Here is a 25,621-nt window from a genome sequence, read left to right as displayed (position 1 = left end):
GCCACAATTCAAAGTACTGGTTTGATCTATAAAGCCCTATAGGGTTGGGTCTCAGGTATTTGAATGAGCGTGTCTCCTGTATGAGGCCCCACCTTGAGAGAAGGGGAGAGCCTTATCTCCCACTACCGGCTCAGGTGCATTTGGTGAGAACAAGCGAGAGGGCCTTCTCACGTAGCTGCTACCAAGCTTTGGGACTCTCTCCCGAGGGAGGCTCCATCCCTGCTGTCTTCCAGTGGCAGTGTAAAAGACGTTCTTTTGCCTGCCGTGTATTCTGGGTCCTGCTGGAAAAGGGGGACATTTGGAACTCCCTCTTGCACCAGAAGACTTAAATGTAGTAGGGACGTCCTGGAAAACGGAGGAATGGTCTGGACCCGGGACAGAGGAAAGCAGAAACAGGCACTCTCCTCTCTCTCTCCATCCCCACTGATTGCTGCTCCGCCTCCTCCTCCCTTGCTTGCCCACTCTCTGGGGCGCATGATGAACCCACCACTGGTCCCTCCCGGTCTGGGCCGGGGGCTGCGACGTCAGGGGCCGCGCGCCCTTAAGTCTTCAGGCCCTTTAAAAGCGGCGCCCGAAGAGAAAGGAGGAGGAGGAGGAGGAGGATGGCGCTGGAGCCGTGGCCGCAGAACTGATTGCGCGCGCTGCGCTTGGAGGCTGCACCAGGGAAGCAGCAGCAGCAGCAGCAGCAGCAGGCGAAGCCCCTCCAGTTCTCTGGCAGCCACTTTATTTGACCCACAAACACACACACACACAGAGACAGGCAGCTACCCACCTCTCTCTTTTAGCCCTCGACTGTCTGCTCCTATTTGGAGTTTCCCTCTCTTTTTCTTTTAACCCTTTTTTTGCTCCTATTTCTGCTTTACCTCTCTTTCTCTCTCTCTCTTTTTCTTTTGCCCTCCACTTCTTTCTGCCCCAATTCCTGCCTTACCTCTGTCTCTTTCTTTTACCCTCGACTTTCTTCCCCTGTTTTTGGTTTTACCTCTCTCTCTCTTTTTTTCTTTTGCCCTGGACTTTCTGCTGCTGTTCCTCCTGCTTGGCTTTAGGGCCCAGGTGCCCTCACTCCCCTCGGGTGAGGGGTGCTGGATGCCCCTCCTCTAGGAAAGACCCCGAGCCCCGTGGCTGCTGCTGCTGCTTCCCTCTTGGCACCATGGACACCTCCTCCTCCTGCTGCTGCTGCTGGGCTCCCCCTCAAGCGCGCCTTCTTCCTCTTCTTCCGCTGCTGCTTCTCCTCTCGGTCGTCCTCCTGCTCTTCCCGGGCTCCCTGGAGGGCACAGGCCCGAGGGGAGGCAGCCGGAGCCCCTCCGGGAAGCGGCTCAGGGGATGCCCGGCGCCGTGTCACTGCGAGCAGGACGGCATGCTCTGGAGGGTGGACTGCGCCGACCTGGGACTCCGCGGCTTCCCCGCCAACCTCAGCGCCTTCACCTCCTTCCTGTAAGTGCCCTGGGTCGCCCTGGCTGTGGGCCTCTGTGGGCTGCATCCACACTGGAGAGAGAGCCCGGTTTGGCACCGCTTTAACTGCCCTGGCTCTTGGCTGTGGAATTCTGGGAGTTGGGGTTTGTGGTGGGCCCACTATTCCCGTGTCCCAGAGGTGATCTGGAGGGGACACTGCTGTAAAATTGGGGATATCTAGCAGCCCTTTGCTCAGTGCGTTATAGGTTCAGAGGAGAGGAATACGAGGATCTCAGTCTCCCCTCCCTTCCAGTGCTCTCGAATCCCTTTGACTGATGCGATGCTCTTCCTCGTGAGTCCTGATGTAGCCCTCGGTACTTTGTGCAGTGTTTTAAGGAGGACATTGGACATTTATCCACCTCCATGAGCTTTGCCATAGAAATGGCTAGGAGTCAGCATGGTCCAGGTTCCTGTCAAAGTTAGAGGCTGCGATCTCTGAAACATGATGCCATTCGCTGCAGACAGTTCCTTGAGACCTGGGGTATTTCATTGCAGCTCTCCATCATGTCCCATGTACGTCCCTTATTGCACACTGCAAGATTATGCAGGTCGTATTCTGGAACCATTCATGCTGTATTTATGAACACTGGGAAATATGATCTGAGTGTGTACAAAAACCAAGTGCATATAAAAAAAGTTTGCATGGCGATGGCAAAATTCCATTGCAGGAAACTCCAGAAAACCACTGACTGAATGAAAGAGTTTAGCATGGTTTCTTATGTTCAGGTTGCTTTTTGTTGTGTCTCTGTGGTGTTCTCTTGTGTGACAACTGACTTTAATAGTAAAGTAACTGTTTTAGTATATTACTGTGTTGTCATAAGGAAAGGTGCGTTGGAATAACAGGTAGAATATGCATGTAAGAAGTGGATTTAGAGAGGGATGGCAGCAAGATATAGTCAAGAGGTGCTCTCCATGTTGCAAAATATCCCAATGGAAAGTACGTCTATGTAGACATTAACCTGCAACCTATACTTATCTTAACATGCATTTTTGTGTGCATATAGGGAGGCAGTGTTTGACTATAGAATTCCAGTTCATGTACATGGGATAATCTTTGCTTTGTTCTGGTACAGCTTAAGCTGTTGTGCAAACAAGGATATCAAATGAGAGGCAAATCCATTTAAGATGCACATAACACTGAGAAGAGAATTACAACAGGCTTCGTAGAATATAGGGTTTATGCATTCCCTAAAAGAGTCTGTAAAGTGTGTCAGTTCCCCCCTCCAAAAAAATCATGCTTTAAACACCTGTAAATTGAATATAAGGCATTTGCAGTCATCATTATGGTATTATCCATTTAAAATATGTACAGATTAAGTTACCTATTATACTGTGTTATGTATAAAATGTATTGTATACAGAGGAATTTATTTTAAAAACGTAAATTTGATTAGACCAGCAGGGTTTTAGTTTTATCTTTGCTTCCCAAGGAACTTGTTGTTGTGTGCCTTCAAGTCATTTCCGATTTATGGTGACCCTAAGGGGAGCCTATGACAGGGTTTTCTTGGAAAGGTTTCTTGGGGGGGGGGGATGTGTGTGTTTGCTTTCCTTTGAGGCTGAGAGAGTGTAACTTGCCGAAGGTCACCCAGAGGTTTCCATGGCCAAGTGGGGATTCGAATCCTGGTTTCACAGTCTAACACTTGAACAACTGCACCTTGCTGGCTTTCAGCTTTGATTTATGGCATTTGGTTTAATATTTAATTAATGTCTATAGCTAGAATTAAAGAGGAAAATAGGGCATGTGCCCATCATCAGTGGTGGTAAATATTCTGCTAATATGTTTGGAGAAGTAGCATGCCCAGTCTAGGACAGGATCATTGGAGTTTTGTACTTGGAAGTGAATAAAGAAGCAATTATAACATCCTGATCAAACTCAGTGCTAAAGTAGAGGGATGGAATATACCCCTAATATATATAATTTTTGATCTAGGAACATACATGTGACTTGAAGCTTTGTATTTCATGGTTTTTTTTAAAACTATCTAGATGATGGCCAACAAATATATGAATAAAAAGAATGATTTTTTTTACATTCTTGCAGTGATATGTAAAGTAATAATAATAATAATACGATTTATTTATATTCCGCCTTTTCCTTGCTGAATCAAGGTGGATTGCAAAACTAAACAAAAGTAAATGATGATACAAAAGTAAAAACCTTAAGAAACAGTTTTATGTTCTCCTTTATAATGATAATGAGGTGGGGCTATTAAAATTGGTTATGATTGTATCCGTATTTTGGCAACTTTGTTTTTGCTCTGTGTGCAGTAGCACTGTAATTGTGCAGCTCCATTCCCATTTTTCTTTTCTGGAGAACATTTTCTTTTGTGGTGAAGAATTTTGGCTTTCTGGTGGCTGTAGATACATGGCAATACAGTGGTTCCTTCGTATCCTCTGAGGGTTGGTTCCAGAACCTCAGTGGATACCAAAATCTGTGGATGCTCAAGTCCCATCAACTATAATGGCATACTAAAATGGTGTATCTTACATAAAAAGTGGCAAAACCAAGATTTACTTTGTGGAGTTTATATTATTTTGAATATTTTCAAGCAATGGGTGAATCTGTGGATATAGAGGGCCAACTGTACTTGTGAGGTAGAACTTTCATGTTTTTCAGTGTGAGTTCAGTGCAGAAGAGTGTGAATTCAGAAAGTAGATCTTTTATTTCAGTGTTGTGTTAGGCTTTTAGGCACACCAGGACTCCACTGGCCGTGGAAATTCACTGGACAAGTCACACACTCTCAGCCTCAGAGGAAGACCATGGGAACCCCCTTTGAACTCACCTTGCCAAGAAAACCCCATCTTAGAGGTGCCATAAGTTGGAAACAATGTGAAGACACACAGCAACAGCAACTTGAACAAATTTTTGTTTTCAGAATGAGATAATATCAATTATTAGGAGCAGTGTACATTGCATGGGTTTTGTGCTGTTGCTTAAGTTTATTTCTGAAGACTAAACATGCTCCAAGTTTAGTTCACCCTGGCATTGAATCCTACTACTCATCTGTAGATATTGAATGTGTTCTGCTGGAAGATCAAAGGCACTGGATATGGTGCAGATCGTATTTATCAAGAAGCTTATTTCATGAAAAATTAGTTCTAGGCACAGTAAGGTGTCAGATGTTGATATCTTGATCTTGAAACTTATTGATATAAGAAAATTGTTCTTCCATACCAGGAGAGGATGCTGCAGCACTGTCACATATATTTTAAACCACTGGTTGATATTCATCTAGTGTAAATGTGTTATAGAAGTGTCCCATTCCACTGATATAGATTCTCAGATGACACGTTGAGTTAGAAATTTAAATTTCATTTTGCATGTTTGGAATAATATGATTTTATGAGAAATGCTTTATGTATTTATTTAGAGTATTTATTCCCCACTCTTCAGCCAAAGGACTCTCAGAGTGGCTTTCAAATTGTTAATTAGACATTTCCCTTCCATCAGCCTTACAATCTAAAAAGAAAAGACACAAAAGGAGAAGGGAAGGGCAGTAGGGAAGGGGAAAAATCCAGCAGATCTTCTCTCCCTCTGAGGCCTGGACCAAGGCAGATGGACTGGAGAGAGGGGCCCTTCTTCTAACTCTGGTTAGGCCTGATGGAGTTGGCCTACCCTTCTCTTCCATTGGATCAGGGATGTAGCCAAGGAGGGGGTCCATGGGGTCCGTACCTCTTCCATTAGAAAAATGATTGGCACGCGCGGCTACACCACCGCGCCCAAGCCCCATTATGGTGGCACTTAGTCTGGACCCCCCCCCCCCTTCTTAAAATCCTGGCTACATCCCTGACTGGATGATGGTGGATGGAGGGAAGGCCTTCTTTTTCAGGCAAGGCCCAATGGAGTTGGTCTGCCCTTCCGTCCCTCTGGATGATCGTGGATGGAGGGAGGGCCTTGTTCTTTTTCAGGCAAGGCCTGATGGAACTGGCCTAACCACAGAAAATAGTGAACCCTTTTGAATTGAATTACTGTACTTCTGGCAGAAGTTGACTACAAAGTTGTGCTGTAGGGCGCAGAAATGCCTAGAGAGAACACACAACTTTTGTGTTCAAAATCTACCAGAAACATACCATAGAATCAGTATGGAGAACCTAGGAAATGCTTAGAGAGAACGTATTTTTTTCAAACAAGGGTAAGTGAAACTATGGCTGCTAGTATATGAGTCATACTGTACGATGGAACTAGCATTTATGTGAGGAATAAATGGATAGTATAGAATACTGTTCAACGTTAGGATTACATTTTCCCCCTGATTTCCTGATGTTCTTGAGCTGCAATCCTTAACACACTCAAAGTTTGAGTAGAATTGCAGTTAAGATAACCTAGTTACATAGGTATATCTAAATATTTGATATAGCTTTGCATACTGATATAGCATATTAGAACCCCTTGGCTAAAATTTAAATACTTTTAAGTGCCTCAGATTTTATAGAGATACTTAATTGTTTTGCTTTTCCTTTCTTTTCTCCCTTATTGAAACTGATGGGATTTATACATGTTTAACTTTAGCTGGTATATATTGGGGGGGGGGGGGGTTGGATAGTGACATCAATTAGATGGTTTGTTGCCATATAGCACTTCATATAGCAAAACATTTCATTTTTAATATACTCTATCAAAAGTACAGTATATTTAAAGTATGATTTTTCCTCTCCGTGTACAGCACTCAGTTCCTATTGATTTAATGGAATTCCACATGTCTCTATTGAGATTGAATTGGAAGCCTTGTTTTTTAGTTGCATGTATTATCTTTTCTTATCCTTGTGTTGTAGTAAAATCTAAAAGCCAGGATCTTCAAGACCTTTACACGTGGAACCTCCACTAGGTTCCTGTAACAGTTCTCTACCATATGAAAGCCTTATCTCTGTTTAAGGAAAGAGTAAATAACATGACCCAAGGAAGGGAGGGGATCCTTTCTTTCCTCCCCTTGAAATCTTACTTATGCTTGTGACAGAATCAAAATGCAGTTTGCTTATTTTTTTCCACATGTTGATTCTTGTTTGTGACCGTGGGTTAAACTCAGCACAGGAAAAAAAATAGTTTCAAGCATGATTTTACTCTTATAATTTATTCCCAAATTTGTATTGTGAAACTTTTACTAAGCCAATCACAAAGACACAAAAGTATGTGCAAGATCTGCAGCCAAGATATTATAAAAATCATTGAGGAAGAAGAAAAGAAATGGAGGAAATTTGGGTCCAAATTCAGTTGGTAATGCTAAGCAAAATATGGTAGACACATTGAATCAATGGGGCTTGCTAAGTTGACACATATGTCAGTCCCATTGATTTAGTAGGTGTACACTAGCTGGAACTAATGATTGTATTTAGTCCTAGATCTTTAAATTACGTTTCCTCTATGTTATTGTCTTAAGATGTAGTGAAGAGGAAAGATCTAAAAAACCATAAATGGGCTTCACCATGTGATGATATTAGGTTTCACCCAAAGTAATCTCTAGGTTTTATTAGAAAAGAAGATGCTGCTTGTTATAGTAGAAGATAGTAGAAAAAGAGGAAAACTGCTTTACAGGTGGATAGACTCAATCAAGGAGGCCATGGCCCTGAGTTTACAAAATCATAAGCGGGGTTGTGACGTTACAGGGTACCCTGGAGGTCTCTCAGTAGAGTTGCCAGGTTTTCAAAACAGCAATAAAGGATAATCAAAATGCATGGTTTGTGGCATTGATAGTCAGGAAATGACTATTAAGAAGATTGTATTCTACCTAAATACCAAATTAAAGTAAGCATGTATTTCTTTGCAAGACTGTCCATATTTTAAAATTACATTATTTATATATTTCTGTCTTTCCACACCCAAATGTATGAGCTTTTTTATTATTATTTTGGCATCTTGCTCAGTTTATACAAAAGGAAAAGCTTTCCAACCCTCAAATGGGGGAGATCACTTATAGTAAGATACCCCTGACAGTCCTGTAAACAAGAAACTTTGCAGCCCTCAAATAAGGGGCATCCCTTAAAACAGGGGTCGGCAACCTCCGGCCCGCAGGCCGGATGCGGCCTGCGAAGGCCTGCCGCCACCCTCCAGCTGCTCTTGCAGCCGCTGCGGCCACCTGTCGCGGCTTTGCGCCGCCCCTGGGCCCGCCATTTTGGGTGTCAAAATGGCGGCGAAGTCTCGCGCGACCCGCGCGCCATTTGCTGCCCAAAATGGCAGCGCCCAGAAGCGGCCGCCGCAGCAGTGGCGGCAACGGCGGCGGGCCTCTAGGAGGCCCGCTACCATCTCTGGGACCCTCCAGGCGGGCTCCTAGGCGGCAGGGGGCCCTGCGGGGCCCGCTGCCATCCCTGGGGCCCTGAAGGAGGGCTCCCAGGGCGGCAGGGTCCTCTGCAGGGCCCTCTTGCCGTCCCTGGGGCCCTGCAGGAGGGCTCCCAGGGCGGCAGGGGTCCTCTGCAGGGCCCGCTGCCCGTCTCTGGGCCCTGCAGGAGGGCTCCCAGGGCGGCAGGGGCCTCTGCAGGCCCGCTCCGCCCTGGGGCCCTGCAGGAGGGCCCCAGGTGCAGTGGCCTCTGGGAGGCCCGCTCCATCGCTGGAGCCCTCAGGAGGGCTCCCAGGGCGGCAGGGGGCCTCTGCGGGGCCCGCTGCCATCCCTGGGGCCCGAAGGAGGACTCCCAGGGTGGCAGGGGGCCTCTGCGGGGCCCGCTGCCGTCTCTGGGGCCCTCCAGGCGGGCTCCCAGGGCGGCAGGGGGCATCTGCGGGCCAGGCTGCCGTCCTGGGGCCCTGCAGGAGGGCTCCCAGGGCGGCAGGGGCCTCTGCAGGGCCCGCTGCCGTCCCTGGGGCCTGCAGAGGCTCCCAGGGTGGCAGTGGGCCTCTGAGGCCGCTCCACGCTGGAGCCCTCCCAGGAGGCTCCCGGCGGCAGGGGCCTGCGCGGGCCCCGCTGCCATCCCTGGGGCCCTAAGAGGACTCCGCAGGTGGCAGGGCCTCTGACGGGGCCCTGCCGTCTCTGGGGCCCTCCAGGCGGGCTCCCAGGCGCAGGGGGCCTCTGCGGCCAAGCTGCCGTCTCTTGGGGCCCTGCAGGAGGGTTCCCCAGGGCGCAGGGGCCTCTGCGGGCCCGCCCCATCTCTGGGGCACTCCAGGCGGATCCCTGGCGGCGGGGCCTCTGGAAGCCCGTCGTCACTGGGCCCTCCAGGGGTCCTCCAGCACGGCAGCCCCCCCCAGCTTTTTGCTGGTCTCTGACGGGGTCTAGGCCCGTCAGGGCCAGAAAAGGGGAGGCCTGCCCCCGGAGGGTGGAAGCTCCGCTCCCGGCAGCGGCCCCGCCCCGGAGGTGGAAGCTCCACCCCCCAGCACATGCCCGCCCCAGAGGGTGGAAGTCCACCCCGGCATGTGGCCCCGCCCAGAGGTGGAGCCCACCCCCAGCTTCGGCCCCCCGTCGCCTGAGGGACAGCAACCCGGCCCCCTCAAAAAGGTTGCCTACCCCTGCTTAAAATAAGAGACCTTGGCAACCCACTCATTCATAGTTTTCCATAAGTGAAGTCAAGTAGATGGCACTTAGCAACAGTAACCATAACAACCACTCGGTCAATGGGAATGGGAAAGCAATAAAGTTTATCCCATTTTGAAAGAATTTCACTAAGTTCCAAAAAGAACTTAAAAAATAATTAAGCCTTGTAAAGTATGATGTTGTAATCTATTATGCTATGTCTTAATAAAGGCAACTTTGTAAAGACTTTGGCTTCATACCACTTAACCCAAGTATTCTGGAAGAACCCAAAATAATTCAGTGAAACAACAAGAAGGAATATCCAAAGTGCAGCCTAAAATTGGCCCTCTCCCAGGCAATCCTATTTGTTCTTTCAATGCCTACTCTGCTAATAATGTGATATGTCCCATCACAGATGACCCAAATTATATTTTATGATTGGCAGTGCCCAGATTAATATTAGCTGGGAGAAGTCCCTATTTTAGACAGCTCCCTACCCAGCTTTCCATATCTTGAGTTGTACTACTAGGGCAGGGAAGGCTATAGCAACAGGAACAGGACCTTTATTTTGTTTTCACTCTTCCTAAAAAGATCACCTCAATATAGGTTTGAGCCTTAGTCTGAACTTTTATAAGATGAATGTAACTCGACCTTTTGGCTAAGATCAAGTGTGTGTAATAAGAGAAGTAAATGTTTATATATGAATAATTGTCATATTCTTGAAAGCATTGACTATAACTTTGTCTAATGTTTAGTCAAGCTGTAGAACAAAGGAAGCAGGTAAGGGGAAGAATTATTCCTTCCACAATTACACATTGCTTTGGTAGACAATTTTAAGAAAGAAAATTGTTATGTGTGCCAGACATAAAAATGGAATCTCAGATGAAAAAGAGAGGAGTGCAAAAAATTTGAAGCACACACATTAAAATATGGAGAAGAAGAAAATGAGAGCCATCTAGCATCAATCTGACCTGATCAGTCTGTTGTCTAGTTACACCTAAGTTCATTATCTTAAATAAATATTATTTAGCTGAACAGAATGAACATCTGAACCTGGTAAATAACCCATAATAACCTTATGAGCATTTAATTTTTTGTGGGGGGGGGAATAAATACAAGCAAAAATAGCATTTTTTTAAAATGCTGTTTTTTCAGCACTGAACTCTTGTATTATTAAAATACAACACAAACCAGTCACTCCCTGTTTTCTAAATCTCTGTGTGTTCTTTTAAGGGTTGTGTTCATCTAAACGTGGATGTAATGAAAAGCCCTTATACTGACTTACATCTTTTTGACTATGTATGTGTGTGTGTGAGTAGAGAGAGATTGACTGAGCAAAGGTTGAGTGCTGTGTAGAAATATGTAGCTGATGGGGGGGGACTCTTTAAACTAGTTAAAACACAAGGATCTGGCAGTGAAAAGTACCTTCAGTTTGGCTTAGTGTCTGGAGTGCGAGAGAACAATTGGCCTGACAGAGGGAGCCCGACCCAGCTGAGAACGCGTGCATGGAGTTGACCTTCCCAGTCAGTATGCCAACTGAGATACACTTTTCTCAACTGTTCTTATTAACCAGCTTTTTCTCAGTATGGTTGTCTTTCAAAGGCTGGCTGCTACAATGGCAGCACAAATCTGGAACAATTTGGGTTGCTTTCTTTTCGTACTAACTCTGATTCCCGTCGATTTCTTTTATGGCTCTGATTTAATAATTTCACTCAAATGGATTGGATTTGCATCCAAAATGAGTAGGTATTGTAGAAACTGTTAATTCTCTGCAGCTTTTAAAATGTTATAACAATTCCAGGTAGGCTTCTGTGCTTTGATAAGTCAGGGATTGGGAAAGCCTAGCCATGGCCTAGATATGGGCCCCCAAAGGTCATTTTTGAGATCCCAACTGCTTCCGCCAGGAATGCACATCCAAATTGACCTCAAGATACTTGGAACCTTTAAACAGCTATTTTTGAGCCTAAACTGGACCACCACAACACACCCAAAATGTGGCAAAATTGCCCCACAAAAAAAACCCGTAAGGGCATGTCTATCAATTTTCTATTATTAATATGTTTTCATAAATATGACATATTTTTCTTCTTAGCCATGAAACCCCCTGAGTGACCTTGGACAAGTTACATGCTCTCAGCCTCAGGGGAAGGCAGTGGCAAACCTCTGAGCAAATCTTGCCTAGAAAACCCCATGATAGGGTCACTTTAGTGTCAGAAACGACTTGAAGGCACACAGCACTCACATATATATTCTTTCATAGGTGGGGTTTGCAACAAAGGTGCAGCCTTTCAAAGTCTCCTGGCAGTCGATGCATTCCCCAGCATCAGTCTCTGGCATTTGCCAAACCCTAATCTAACTCATAATTTATCTAATTTTTGAGCTGCTGAAGCTGCTTTCCCTGTTGCTAAATGGAACAGAACTTTTGGTGGGATTGATTATTCTGATTGGGAAAGTTAACATTACAATACTGATTAATGAAATTCATAAGTCATTCTGTTTAACCCTTTCAATAACAGTGAAATAGATTAACCCCAAAGGGCCTAGTTCATAATTCAACTGTGCCAGACAGATCAGTGGTTACTATTATTATTACACAAGATACTCACAGTTAGAGGATTCCCAGATTTTAGGGTTCCACATATCCCACTCCTTATCTCATTTCCTCCCCAATAATTTCTAAAACCAAAACAAGCACCAAGACATGACAAATGGAGTGACCAATGTCAGAAAATGCAGAATTCTTTGCTATTTTCTGCTTCAGGAATCACTGAAACAGTAGTAGAGGATTGTTTGTTTACTGCCTTCCTCACCTTACTCTAAATGGCTAAAGATTCTTGGTCTGAGTTGCAGGTGGATTATTCCATTGTTAGAAAAAAGAATGGTACAAATGTTTTTCTTCTTTGGCAATAGGCGTTTGGTTCTTTCCTCTTTACCCCTTAGCTTCTTCCATGCTGTTTCTCATCTTTTGCCTTCTCCCACCACAACTCCTTCCTACACTGATCATTTCCTAAGACAACCCACCACCTCTCTTTCTTGTCCTGTTGTTCTTCTTTACACCACCTGCCAACTATTGGTTAAATGTCTTATATTACATATTACCTGGCATACACAAATATGTGTCCTCGTGTTTTATAGATGCATTATGTATTTTTGGTGATGTGCAATTTGCCCCTTAAAAGACACAGCTACCCCCATCTGACAACTGAAGCATTGCATGCATCATTTCTGATGACACTGGCTGTTTACTTCATGGCAGATGGGTTTTGTAGTTGTCTCTTCTCAGATATGCATGCAGTTCACTGCTGTTCAGCATGCTGAGCCAGTACAGAGAAAGTAGGTTTAGCAATTTACCCAGAATGAGTAATGTCTGTTTTCTGGTGAAAAAGTCAAGATAAAGCTCCATCAATTCTGAATGAAATTAATCAAAATTTAAATTCTCTTGTTAAGGGTTTGTGGATTTACTGTTTTAACAACTCTGACATATTAAGCTATAGTGGTTCCTACTACACAAACAAGTATTTCCTGTTGTCACAGTAACTAAAACACAAGTGTATGATTTAGAAGTGTGCCTCGCTTGCCAAAATATTTATATGGCAAACAGTGATTTTCCTAACACTTCGCATACAGAGAGGTTGGTCTTAAGCCACTGAATGCACTCTCAGGGAACTGTTAGGTTTCTCTTCATCTCCAGACATGGAAACAGATCTCAGGGTGACGATCACCAGGTGGGTGAATAATTAATGTGAAGTAGCTTAACAACCTTCTTGATACATTCCCAGCTAGTATCATAGCTTTCTCTGTGTAAAGATATTTGCATTATACAATGTTGGTGCAACAAAAAGCCAGGATCAAGGCAGGAAGTGGACTTGTAATGAGCCTTCTTGTTGGACAGCTAATCCAAATCCTATAAGTAGCCATGCACAGCCTGGAAAGAAAACTTGATGAAGGCTGCCAATGAGCCTTCCATAAACTCCAGCAGCAGCATGGGATCTAAAACGACTAATCATATGTCATGTATACTTCAAATAAAGCCATGTGAGATGTGAAACCTAGTGGGAATGGTGGCAGCAAAATGCCAAACTGACTTTATGGGGGAATCCAGATTTGAAACTTGGTAAGGAACTATTTTTATGGAAAGTGTGGGTCGATAATGAGATTCTTACCATAAATCAGATACTTGGTGTTGATGATGAGTTTTTACCTTTTTCAATTTTGCAGGAGCAATTTAAGTTACCTCTATCAGCTAAGTGACAATACTGTATTTACAAATGAAGCATTTGTTACAATCCAGATTTGATCCTGTAGCTTTAAATGCATCCAAGGTTCCCATAATATTAGAGACATAAACTGAGGCCAACCAAGTATCCAAACCAATAATTTATATATATATACATTCCTGTTATCTATAACTAAAGATGCAATGTGAGGTTTACAGCAAGAATGGAATAGAGAATTGGAATATCCAATTCTGACTAATCAGTGGTCATCCATCTTAACATCTGTAACTAGTAAGCTATAGATCTTGTTTTTGTTATCCTAGAATATTATTGTATGTAACTGAGGGGCTGTTCAGACAGCCCTGAAGGGGTGGCATGGAGCCACCCCTGTTTCAGCCGGATCGGGACCATGGCAACTGCACACCGCAGCCCCGATCTGGCCTTTCCAGGGTGCAAAAAAGAGGCCGCAAAAAGCAGCTCCTTTTTGAACCCTGGAAAGGGCGCCATAGCCAAATTGCCACGGTGCTCCTTCAATGTTGCATCGTATGGAGTGGCACACGGTGTCATGGTGCCCTAGATTCGAGCATGCATCCTGTGGATGTGACTTCCCGACTCCGCCCCCAGGCCACCCCAAAGTGCCGGTCTGTACAAGACCTGAGATTCCTTATGAATGCAAATAAATTTATTTTTTAAAAAGATAAAAAAAGAAAAAAGTTCCTCTTTACAGATAAACCTGTCCCCTTTCCCTGATTTTTACAAGGTATATTCACATTTTTTACTTATCACAAGAGGTGGTTTGTAGTCACACAAATAGAATATTCTGTTCCAAACTAGGAGAGACTGCAGTACTTTGCCTGAGCCTAGTAGGAAAGGAAAGACTCTACCCCTCCTCTCCTTTCCCTCCTGCTAAGTTCACTGAGTGCAAACTACTTTTGCACTTTGAACTCAGTTTGCACCAACTGAAATAAGCCGAGGATGAAGGTGGAAAGTGTAAGAAGGAGCACAAAATTCAAACTTCATTTTAAAAACTGAGAAATTGGGATGGAAGAAGATTAACCAGGGCCATGCCTGCCAAACCAGGACAGTTGGAAAATATGTCCTATTTACATATTCTGGGTGCATTTTGTACAGCAAGCTAGGAATCCATGGGAACCTTGGAGTGCCATGAATCAGACGTGTGCTGGTGTATACTGCTTGACTGCTCCTGAAGCCATGGTCCTTCATAACACATTTTGTTCATTATGTCATCTGGCAGTGGGCAACATCACTAGTTTGTGCTCTCCCAATAAGCAAGAGAAAGCATCCCAAAGCAAACTGTGGATTCTTTCTTTGATTTTTTGAATCAAATCTAATTGAAGAAAGGAAGCTGTCTCCTGCCAGATAACATAATCAAGGAACAACTGACTGAATCTCCATAGTCTGTTTAGCCACTCCCAGTGCAAATGAGAACAATCTAGCAGAGTTCATTAGCTGCTTGTTCATGACAAGCCAGAGGGTTTTTTTTTATCCTGACTTGCAAATACAAACATTTTCTAGCAGTTTATTGTTCATACTTTTGGTATGCATGTTTACACTGTCATAAAAATGGACACTTAAGGACTTTATCACATAAGGCTTGAAAAGTGGATTATAACAGGATAGTGGCATCTGCAGCCATACCTTATCACACGATGCTGTGCCAGGCTGATTTCCATGATCATGCAATTGTGCTAAAATTAAAAATAAATACAGGGGAAATGGCATGCAAAGAAGGGCATAGATCAGGGAATCAGGGCTCTGGAAGCTGGCACGCAGAAGTCAAATGCTGGGATGGAAGCAGCACCGTGGTGTTTAGGAGGAACTGTGCAATAATGACTGTCTCCGACCCAGTAGGCTTCCTTGATATTGCTGCCTTATGAGCCTGCTCTGAAAGTTCTAAGTCACATTTAGAATTACAAGTGAGACAGTCATGTATAGCAAAGAAAATCACACTAAAGACGCAATTGAAATATCAATTTTTAGTCTAATATTTTTAAAAAAAACCTGCATGTGGACCATACAATCAGAATTAATGAACATAGCTTTAAAACAGGCAAAATTCTTTGTTTATTAAGTGTGCATTTAATTTTATCTTGTAAGGAAGAGGCTATATTATCAGAATAAATGTAAACAGTTCAAATGTCAGTACTAAATCCAATGAAATGACAAAATGTGGGCTGAATATGTTTCTGAATCTGAAAACTATAGCATGTAACAGATAGTTACAGGGGGCAATATAAATAACAGACTTTATTGATATACTCTACAGGACACAAAACATATGGTAATCTCGAAATTATACTGTCAGACAGTACAAGGACATATGATAGTGGAAAGCTTGATAATTATCCAGTATTCCAGTCTCCAAATATTTGTAAATGCTGCTGTCTCTTTAGGCCATTTATTGTACATGTTTCAGCTCTGTGATCTTTAGAATCAAAGGAGCTGAGTAAAAGAACAGAAGACCAATTGTGACGTTAAAAATATCAAAACAAAGACTACTACATTTCCTGAGAAATAAAAACTGTCACATTCAGATATCATTGTTGCTGGAATCACTGATTCTAATTCTGTAGGCAGTACACAGAGATTTTGCCTCTCTGTAATGATGATTATTTTATGTAGATTTTTTAAAAAAGTATTTGATTTACTATATAGATTGGTACATAAACTTTAGTAAGAGTTGGCACATGATGTGTAGAAATCAAATATCTTCATTTGCTGACCAACCCATTGAATAATGAGACCAGACACAGAGAACTGGGTTATAAAAATGGGCAACTTTATTAAACTCAACTTTAATTTCTTCAAGAACTGCAAAACCAGGGGGGAGAACCTTGTGTAGAACAGCTGGCAGATGGTCTGTTCTAAGACCAATTCCCCAGCTTCCAAAGGGCAAAAACACCTGAGCCCCAAGGACAATCCAGAAGTAGGTTGCTCCCTGACCGGCCCGCATCTGGAAGGCCAACCCAAGACTCCCCCACTTAACTCGCAAGACTTAAGTGAGGGTTTAAATCTCAGGCTAGCCCCAAGGCAAGTCTCTTTTTCTTCATGTTTAGTCGCCAGAGATAAACCTCAGTTCCAGAGACCCACCTTCACCCTTTAGGAGGGTGCTGAGGTGTTCACAAAAACCTCTAAAAAGGGGAGAAAATTCCTATGCAGCCCCGAGGAGACTGGAATTAATCTCACACTGTTGTTAAGGTGGGAGGATGGGTCAGCGAGCTGTAAAAAGGCTTAGCTCCACCCCCTCCCTGTCTAATGACCAATCAGAGCACGCCACTTTTCTTTAAATTTCTGGTCTCTCCAATGAGAGGCCAGCAAAGCCTTTTCCCAAGACCAATAGATCAGGAGAAGTATTGTGTATGTGTTAATGTTTTTGTTTCGTTTTTGTTTTTAAAAATCAGACCAGCTGAATGAATATTCAGTTGTCTGTTTTGACATTACCATCTTCTTGTTGCACATGGAAGAACCAAGAGTGACAGAAATCCATTGAGTGTCTTCTAAAGTATGTAGAGAAGAGAGATGTAGTGTGTCCTTTTGCATTTCTCCTACCTTAATACAAGCTTGAGCTTACTTGTACCATCATTCTCCCCTATCGCAAAACTACAACCTGTTCCAGCTGTCAGACTTTTCAGTACATGTATCAGATAGTACTGGCAAAATTACTGTAAATGTTTAAATGATGTCTCCCAGTATGTGATGGACCTGGGCCATATTGCCATCCAGCCACTTTCTCACAGAGCTGGCAGTGCTCATTTTAGCTTGTGAAGTGATACTTATATCACTACTTTCACAAATATTCTCACTATTAAAACGGGGCGGGGGGGGGGGGCAATGTGGTATCCAGTATGCCTAACTTCTATGCATCATCTAGGAATCCCTGTTCCACTGTCAATACGGGGGAAGAACTGTTGATTCGAATAAAAAAGCAGACAGAGCTATGCATAACTTGAATGAAATATACCATTATTTAGTGTCACTCAGTGCAATTTCCTAATTTCATTTATAACAGTCAAATATAGCTCAGCTAGTTAAGCTGCTTGGCTTGTGTCATTCGCAGAGTTCACTTCCTTTGCTAGAAGCATTCTCCTCATCCATTGTATATTATCAACTTGGTTCTCTGATGAGTTCGGCCATCTGCATTATGATAATTTAATGACTGAGGTGAAAAAATTAAAGCTTTTTTCCCACCAGAGATCTATTTATTAAAAACATAATTTTTCTGTTTACGTTTGTACCCCAAAACTTCTTTTTTATTATTGTTATTATTAAAAATATCATTTATTACAAGCATATTCATATACACTTATTTACATAATTCTATATCAAAAAGGGAAGGGTTACAAAGCTACATTTCTGTATTCCAACAATCCATACTTCCCCTTTAAAGTTCTTGATGTAAGCATTACCTCCATTCCCCACCCCTGTATCTGTTTTGGGTTCGTTTTCACAGCAATTTATTATTTTTATTCCTCTATTCCTGCTCTTATATCCAAACACACTCATTTCACATTTTTAAAAAAGAAAACGTCTCGATTTTTAAATCACAGCCTATGCAGTGAAGAAAAAGAAGTTAAAAGAATAAGTAAATAAGTAAATAAATAATTTTATCCCTTAATGTTTGTAATTATCAAGTTGTTGATAACTTCTAAAACCTATTCCCTGCTTAGAGACCATCCAAGAATGTCTTTTTCTTTTAAAAAAAATCCTGTTAAATTATTGCTAGAAAGGCAGCAATTTTATAACAAAAGCATAAGTCACTGATGAAGAAGAGATTTCCCTGTCCCCGCTCTCTTTCAGTTGTATTCATTTTGTTTGTTTTGCACTATTGTGCATCTTTATGGCAAAAGGGATATTGTCCCACTGCCAATAGTGGTGTTTGCTGTGTAGCCTCATTACAGGTTAAACTGTAGGGTCTTCTTGTCACTGGTTATGACTTATTTCTTTATTCATTATACTTAAAGCTGCCTTCCTTCCATTTTGCTTTCTCTGTTCCCAGTTTTCCACACAACAGCCCTGCTAGTAAATGATTAGACCAAGACAGACCAATACATATCATGGCTAAGTGAGGGTGTGGAGAAACACATTCAAAATAGACTGTTGGAGGCAGCCAATAGGAATCAGGCTGAAAAAAGGTAGGGGCTGCTTTCATGAGTGAGTATAAAAGGAGGAGCCAGTGATATTCACATTGGACTTTATCACACAGGAAGCAAGCGCCCACATCCTGTGGATAAATGGCCATTAAATCTGTGAATATCCTGCAGGAGTGGGATTGTTTTCACACGATGCCACCATTATCTCAGCATTATCCCATGAATTATGTTGCTTTTCATTCAGGGGATTTTCCCAGCAGAGAAGATGCGATCCTCCTGAGAATTGGGTTGCCCCTCCCATGAGTTCCTAGAGGCAGGGACATAATTAAAATAACAAAAGGACCTCCCTGCCCCCTCATGGGAGAGGCAATCCCAGAAGGCCCAGTTCTTTTCCTGCCTTGCTCCTAGCAGGATGTAGACTTTCGTTGTTCTTCAGGAACATCTCATCTTTTCCACCTTTTTGCCTAAATCCTTTACCTTCTTCACTGGAGAGACCTGTAGCCTTGGACTCCCCACCTTAGCCACTCATCCTGACTCTGGAGGGAGCACAGCTGGCTTTTGACCTGGGGTCAACTGAGGTCAATGGAGCCAGACTGAGGAGGAGTTTCCCCTCTCAGAGTTGGAGGAGGCTCCACGCCCCCACCTGACCCATTCTGGGTTGGGGGAGGTGAGGCCAGAGAGGTCACCCAGGAGAGAAGCCAGTGCAGTGAGTACTGGGGGACCCTCTCCCTCGTCCCAACGGGGATCCCACCTCTCTCCTGAATAGGCCTCTCTTTTAGGGCCTTTCTTGCCCAGGAGGTCCCCCACCTCTATCTCCAGCCTTCCACCAGCACAGGGAGTTGTCGGGGGGGGGGGAAGCCCCAGATGCCTCCTGGAACCCAGTCACCCTGTTTGAGGAAGGGGACCCAGGGGACCACCACCACTCCACCAGTTCTGGGGACCCCCAGAGGCAAGCCCTCCATGCAACTGGCGAGGAGGCCCCTCCTAAAGAGGACCATCGCACTCCACTCTCTCCCGCCGGGCACAGAGCCCTCGTCGCCCCCTCCCTGCGTCTCAATTGGGCTAGGGGAGGGACGTTGCTTCTTTGCAGCCCATGTGGCTGCCAGCAGTCACCCCACTCTGCCAGAGGTTGGCCGCCGTCTTCCCTATGTGGATGGTGACCGCCATTTGGACCACATCGATGGGAGCTGCCATCTTCCCTGTGGGTATGGCGGCTGCCATTTTGCTGCTTTATTCATAGGATAATGCCAGGATAATAGTGATATCGTGCGATGTCATTTGAAAACAATCCCACTCTTGCGGGATGTTAATGGGATATTCACGGGACCTAATGACCATTTATTCACAGGATGCGAGCACTTGCCTCCTGTGTGATTAAGGCCAGAGTGTGTCAAAGCCTGCTGAGGCAGGAGGCTGTTTTCAAATTCAAAATGATCATATAGAGTAAAAGGCTGCGCCATAACTAATAAAATGAATTTCAACAGGGAGAAATATAAGGTACTACACTAAAGTTGAAAAAAATGAAATTCAGAGATATAGCATGGAGGACACCTGGCTTGCCAACAGTAAATGTGAAAGGGATCTAGGAATCCTAGTGGACCACAAGTTGAACATGAGTCAACAGTGTGATGCGGCAGCTAAAAAAAGCCAGTGTAATTCTAGGCTGCATTAATAAAAGTATAGTGAAATAATAGTGCCACTCTATTCTGTTTTGGTTAGGCATCACCTGGAATACCGTGTCCGGTTCTGGCCACCACAGTTCACAAAAGATATTGACAGGCTGGAGCATGTCCAGAGGAAGTTGACCAAAAAGGTGAAAGATCTGGCAACCATGCCCTATGAGGAGTGACTTAGGGAGCTGGGTGTGTTTTGCCTGGAGAAGAGAAGGTTAAGCGGTGATATGATAGCCCTGTTTAAATATTTGAAGGGATGTCACATTGAGGATGGAGCAAGTTTGTTTTCTGCTGCTCCAGAGACTAGGACACAGAGCAAGCTACAGGAAAAGAGATTCTACTTAAACACTGAGATGAACTTCCTGACATTAAGAGCTGTATGACAGTGAAACACACTTCCTCAGAGATTGGTGAGTCTCCTTCTTTGGAGATTTTTAAACAGAGGCTAGATAGCCATCTGTTAGGTATGCTTTGATTGTGAGTTCCTGCATGGCTGAGGGTTGGACTGGATGGTCCTTGAGGTCTCTTTCAGCTCTATGAAATCCATTAAAAACAAAACTATTAAAGGCCTTTGCATTCATGGTGAGTGGAAGATTGGAAGGTTGGCAGTTTGAGGCCCAAGTGCTGCATGATTGGGTGAGCTCCTGTCACTAGTCCCAGCTTCTGCCAATCTAGCAGTTCGAAAGCATGCAAATGCAACTAGATAAATAGGTACCATTTTGGTGGGAAAGTAACAGCGTGCGGTGCAGTCGTGCTGGCCACATGACCACTGGAGTCATCTTTGGACAACGCTGGCCCTTTGACTTATTAAAGGAGATGAGCACTGCCCCCTACAGTCAGATACGATTAGACCAGTGGTTCCCAACCTGTGGGTCGGGAACCCTTTGGGGGTCGAACAACCCTTTCACAGGGGTCGCCTAAGACCACTGGAAAACACATATTTGCATGTAGCAATGAAAATAATTTTATGGTTGGGGGTCGCTACAACATGAGGAACTGTATTAAAGGGTCCTGGCATTAGGAACTTTGAGAACCACTGGACTAGACATTCATGTCAAAGTACTACCTTTGCCTTTTAATGAAGCCAAGAAGTTAATATTATTTAGACATAAAGGTTCATGTGCAGATATAACATAACAAAATTATATGAACTAGGTAAATGGGGTGGAATTTGCATGGGTGAAATATTCTATGTAAAAGAGGAAATAATAAGGAAGTTATTCCTTATGTTCAATGTAATTGTGATATTACATTGAACATATATTATGTTAATGAAATTTAATTTAAAAAATTAAAAATAAAGGCCTTTGCACTGAATTCCTAAAAGCCTATTGGAACATAAAAGCTTTCATTTACTGACAGAAGGACAGCAATGAGGAGGCCATCCTTACTTCTTTAGTGACGGAGATCCAGAGTCCATGGGTAGCAATTGAGAAGGCCCTGCCTGATCGTACTTAATTGGAACTTGGTGTGACCTTACTGAAGCTCACATTTGTTTTGGGACTAACAATATTTTAAGACTTATTCTGAGATCTAGTTTATGATCTCATACATAATGAACAGAATACCAACTTTAATTAATAAATTAATAATTAATGTATACATTATATTACATTAAATACATTTACTATTTAAATGTTTTGAATGCAGATAACATTAAATTGCAGAGGTGTGCTTTGGATTCAGGCTGAACCAAATCAGGCTGATTCTGAGAGATCTGGAAGATATCTGAATGAAAATGGGACTCCTTTGAAGGACACTACATCCAGGTTTGAATTGCCACGTGTCATCAGTATTAATGTCTAGGGGAAAAATATTCATTTCCCCCCAAGCTCTCCATTTAAGGAAAGCTCCAAGCTAGAGAGAAAAGGTGATGGTGTATATGTGGATTGGGGAGTAGTGGTAAATTTTGTGCTAGTAAAGTTTTGTGAAGTTTTAAACTTTTAATCAAAGGCTCCCTAGTCATAGTACTTTGGCTCAGGGAAGCTGAAGTAATACATTGCTGGACAGAAACTTCATTGTTCTTTACTAGTTCTCTTTTCCAGGAAGAGTAACTTGGAAAGAGTTTTAATGGAGTCTATTTGAGCCACTGTGGTATAGTGGTTTGAGTGTTGGACTAGGACTCTGGAGACCAGGGTTTGAAGCTCTGCTTGGCTACCCACTGGGCAAGTCACACACTATCAGTCCCAGAGGAAGGCAAAAGTAAACCCCATCTGAACAAATCTTACCAAGAAAACCCCATGATAGATTCATCTTAGGATCACTATACATGAGAAATGACTTGAAGGCACGCAACAACTATAAAACATAACTGCTTCATATTAAACCGTTCCCCCCTCCTACCGACATTCTCACATAAAACTTACTACTTCTGTTTATCTAGGCCTAGGGATGCTTGATTTGCTCTGAAGGGGGACTATATTTGCAATTTTCATCCAATTCTGCCAAGATTTTTTAAAGAATAAAACTATAAATAAAAAGGAAGAAGTATAGCAGGCAGTGTTCTATTTATCTGAAAATCAGAAAGCATAAATCCCTCTTATGGGTATACTATGTCTACAAATTCATTCAATGATGACAAAAGGTAGGGGGGGGGAAATATAAGCTTTTTTCCATCTTGAGCAGTGGTTCCCAACCTGTGGGTCGGGCCCCCTTTGGGGGTTGAATGACCCTTTCATGGGGGTCGCCTAAGGCCATTGGAAAACACCTATTTAATTAGAGTTATGAAGTAGCAATGAAAATAATTTCATGGGTTTGGGTCACCACAACATGAGGAACTGTATTAAAGGGTCGCGGCAATAGGAAGGTTGGGAACCACTGATCTTGAGTAACATTTAATGGAGAGTGTGAAGATGTTGATTTCAGATTCAAACCAAATCAAACCAACTGAGTTGGACCATGCTGTTTTTCAAATCAACTGGTCTGGATCTGAGTCTAATCTTTGGGTTGGGGCACACCCCTGTTAAACATCATTATTTCCTTTATAGTTCAGACAACTTCACTGGTTACCTTCGGAGTCCATTCAATTCATTAACATTAAATCAACAACTCTCTCTGTCTTTTTCTAGTAGGATTAATGGATTTGGCCATGATTGGGACATCTAGCAGTAAAAGCTCTTGCTGGGAAAGCTCGGGAGCTTGACTAATTCCCAGCAGTGCTGACTTCATAAACTTTTATTTCAAACATTTAAGTTTGAAGGAAGATTAAAGATAATGACTTCATGCTGATATCTTTGAATATGGTGCGCACAAAGATCTGGTCTATATTAGAAAAGCTACATCAGGAATGTGAGCACCAAAATTACACATATCTTATCTGAAGTAAAATGCATATTACCTGCTATTCTGAATTGTTTAAAAATATAATAAGTATGAAGAATTTGAACCATTAAATACTAGAAATGCAGTGCAAACAATAGCATGGGAAGAAACAACATGGTTCAAAAATGTTATTTTTTTAAGAAGGAAATTGAAGTGTTAGTAGCATTCTTGTGAAAAGATGTCTTTATTGTGACAAGACCACCAATTTTCACTAGCAAAGCAAATTGTTATTATATTGTCTCCCCATCAATGCACATGGCTTCAGAATCAGTATTCAGGAAAGTCAGCAGAAAAGGGGGTGGGGGCAAATGGAAAAATATTTTCAGCCTGTCTGACAAGACTACATAATAAGGTTGTGATCAAAGGGTCTTAAATACATGTTACTGGTGTGACAAACAACATTTTTGTCCCTTTATTAGATTTATTTTTCTCCTGAAAAACTGCAGTGACCAGTGTATAGTTTTTCAAAGAAGGCTGGCAGTGTTGTATTCTTTGATTCCTAATTAACACCTTCAGTCTCAAAGGAGAACTGACAGAAATACCATAAAATGTTGCAGCTGCATTGTTATTCCGCTCGGTTGGTTTGTTAAAAGTCGGCTGGGCATTGGCAGCTGCAATAAAGGGAAAGCTCAATGGATGTTTTGTACTGTGCCCAGTGAAGTGAAAGAAGGCAACCATTTTATTTTCAAATGGGCAGCTGCATTGTGAGATTTAAATGGATCTAAATATAAGATCTACTGTTAATGGCTAGTAATTGACAATAAATAAAGGAGCAGCATAGCCAACATGCATCTATTATGTCTATGGCACACAAATTTTAAGAAAAACTTTCATGAGTAAACAAACTTTTGCAGAACTTTATGAAAGTTCAGAGTGAAACACATTAACAGGGCAAAGCCTTTACACTGAAATTAGAACAGTGTTTTTCGAGCCCATGCTTTAAAATATTTCACTTATCCATGGAAGGTGGTGGTGGTGGGGATCCTTCTTTTAATGTTATGCTTATTTCTGCCATCTACTTTATTAAAACAATAAGTTCATTTTCCCATCCAACTGAATCAATTGAGATGCTATGTATTTTTATTTCACATTCTGGAATTCTAATTTCACAATAATACTGAAAGGAGGGAAACATTTAAACTTGGATCAGGTTTCAGAAAATGAAGCCAGGGAAATATGGAAATCTAGATGTTTCATCAAATGTTTGCTAATGTTCCTTGTTCTTATTCTGCACAATGACTGAACTAAAGAACTTCAGTGGCTATGTGAGAACTATTGTTCCAGACACAGCACTTGTTACAAACAGAGTCTGGACTGGCCGTGGGAAATACCTTCATATTTGACATAGCCACTATTTTAGAAAGAAAAAGGGTGGAATTGAACATATGGAGATTTTACTGCTGCATTCTAATCAGTCATGATCGGCCTAATTTGCTTTACTCATGAAGATAAACTAATTTTCCTGTAGTCTGAATATAAGAAATTAATAAGCTGATCCTTTCATGTTTTAGAGAATGGCATGGAATGGCCTTGTTCATACAAGAAAAGATGCTGACTTAGGAGAGACACTACTATTTCTGCTACTATTTCAGATTGTGGTATTTAACACAGTGGAACAGTGCATTATCACTTGTTTTTAAAAAGCAAATTTTGTTTCTGTTTCCCAACTGGATGAAACAGGTTAATTTTTAATAGTAAAAAAAATCTTGTTTGGAGTCTACAATGCAGCTTTAGTCCCATCAGTTCAGTTTTAGATTAGATTTTGTCAAGGATTAGTGGCTGAAACATGGCTTATGTGCCCCTGTTTTAAATATATATGTTGTAATTTCATGCATTTACTTATAGTAATCCTATCTTTTTTTAAAAAAATCAGTTATTAAATGAAATGATGCATACATATACTTATTTTTGTTTTAATCACTCTAACCAGATTGAGTCCTTTTCGATTTTTATGTTTACACTTTGCCAGCCAGGTCCCTCTGTTCTTTATCATTCAGCTATATAGTCTTATGTTGTAAGGTACATTTGCATTCTTAATTGCTAGGCCTACCTGACTTAGGCCTGTTACAGACTGCCAAAATAAAGCTGCTTTGGGTCTCTTTGGAGGTATGCTATTTATATGATGCATGGGTCCGAAGAGTCCAGAGGTCGCGCCAAAGCCACACTCCATTCCTAAGCACTGGAGTGCAGCTTTGGGGCAGCTTCCAGATTCTTAGGATGCATGCATCATTGAAATAGCATACCTCCAAAGAGACCCGAAGTAGCTTTATTTTGGCAGTCTGTAACAGGCCATAGTGTACAGAATGGAGAAGTCTGTTTTATGTGATGGGGCAGTACAGGAAAAGATCTGAAGTGAAAACGGAAGGAAAGTATTCAAAGGATGCTGCCACCCTGCAGAAATAAAGCAAATTGACACCATT

General features: G+C 42.6%; 1 protein-coding gene across 6 annotated transcripts in view; it reads left to right on the top strand.

The window, feature by feature from the left end:
* The first annotated feature begins 561 nt into the window (after window positions 1–561).
* LGR5 (leucine rich repeat containing G protein-coupled receptor 5) overlaps window positions 562–25,621 on the top strand; it is a 95,464-nt gene continuing 70,404 nt past the window's right edge. For 3 of the 6 annotated variants that reach the window (XM_042467520.1, XM_042467518.1, XM_042467515.1), the window contains exon 1: window positions 565–1,431. In XM_042467520.1, coding sequence (XP_042323454.1) covers window positions 1,148–1,431 — 284 coding nt within the window. In that variant the 5' untranslated portion in view covers window positions 565–1,147. Of the gene's footprint in view, window positions 1,432–25,621 lie in introns of all 6 variants that reach the window. The other 3 variants (XM_042467519.1, XM_042467517.1, XM_042467522.1) reach the window with 2 other exon arrangements.

This window comes from Sceloporus undulatus, chromosome 5 (genome assembly GCF_019175285.1).
Source record: "Sceloporus undulatus isolate JIND9_A2432 ecotype Alabama chromosome 5, SceUnd_v1.1, whole genome shotgun sequence".
Taxonomy (NCBI): Eukaryota; Metazoa; Chordata; class Lepidosauria; order Squamata; family Phrynosomatidae; genus Sceloporus; species Sceloporus undulatus.
Note: the sequence above shows the minus strand (reverse complement) of the source record. Positions and strands in the feature narration are given on the sequence as shown.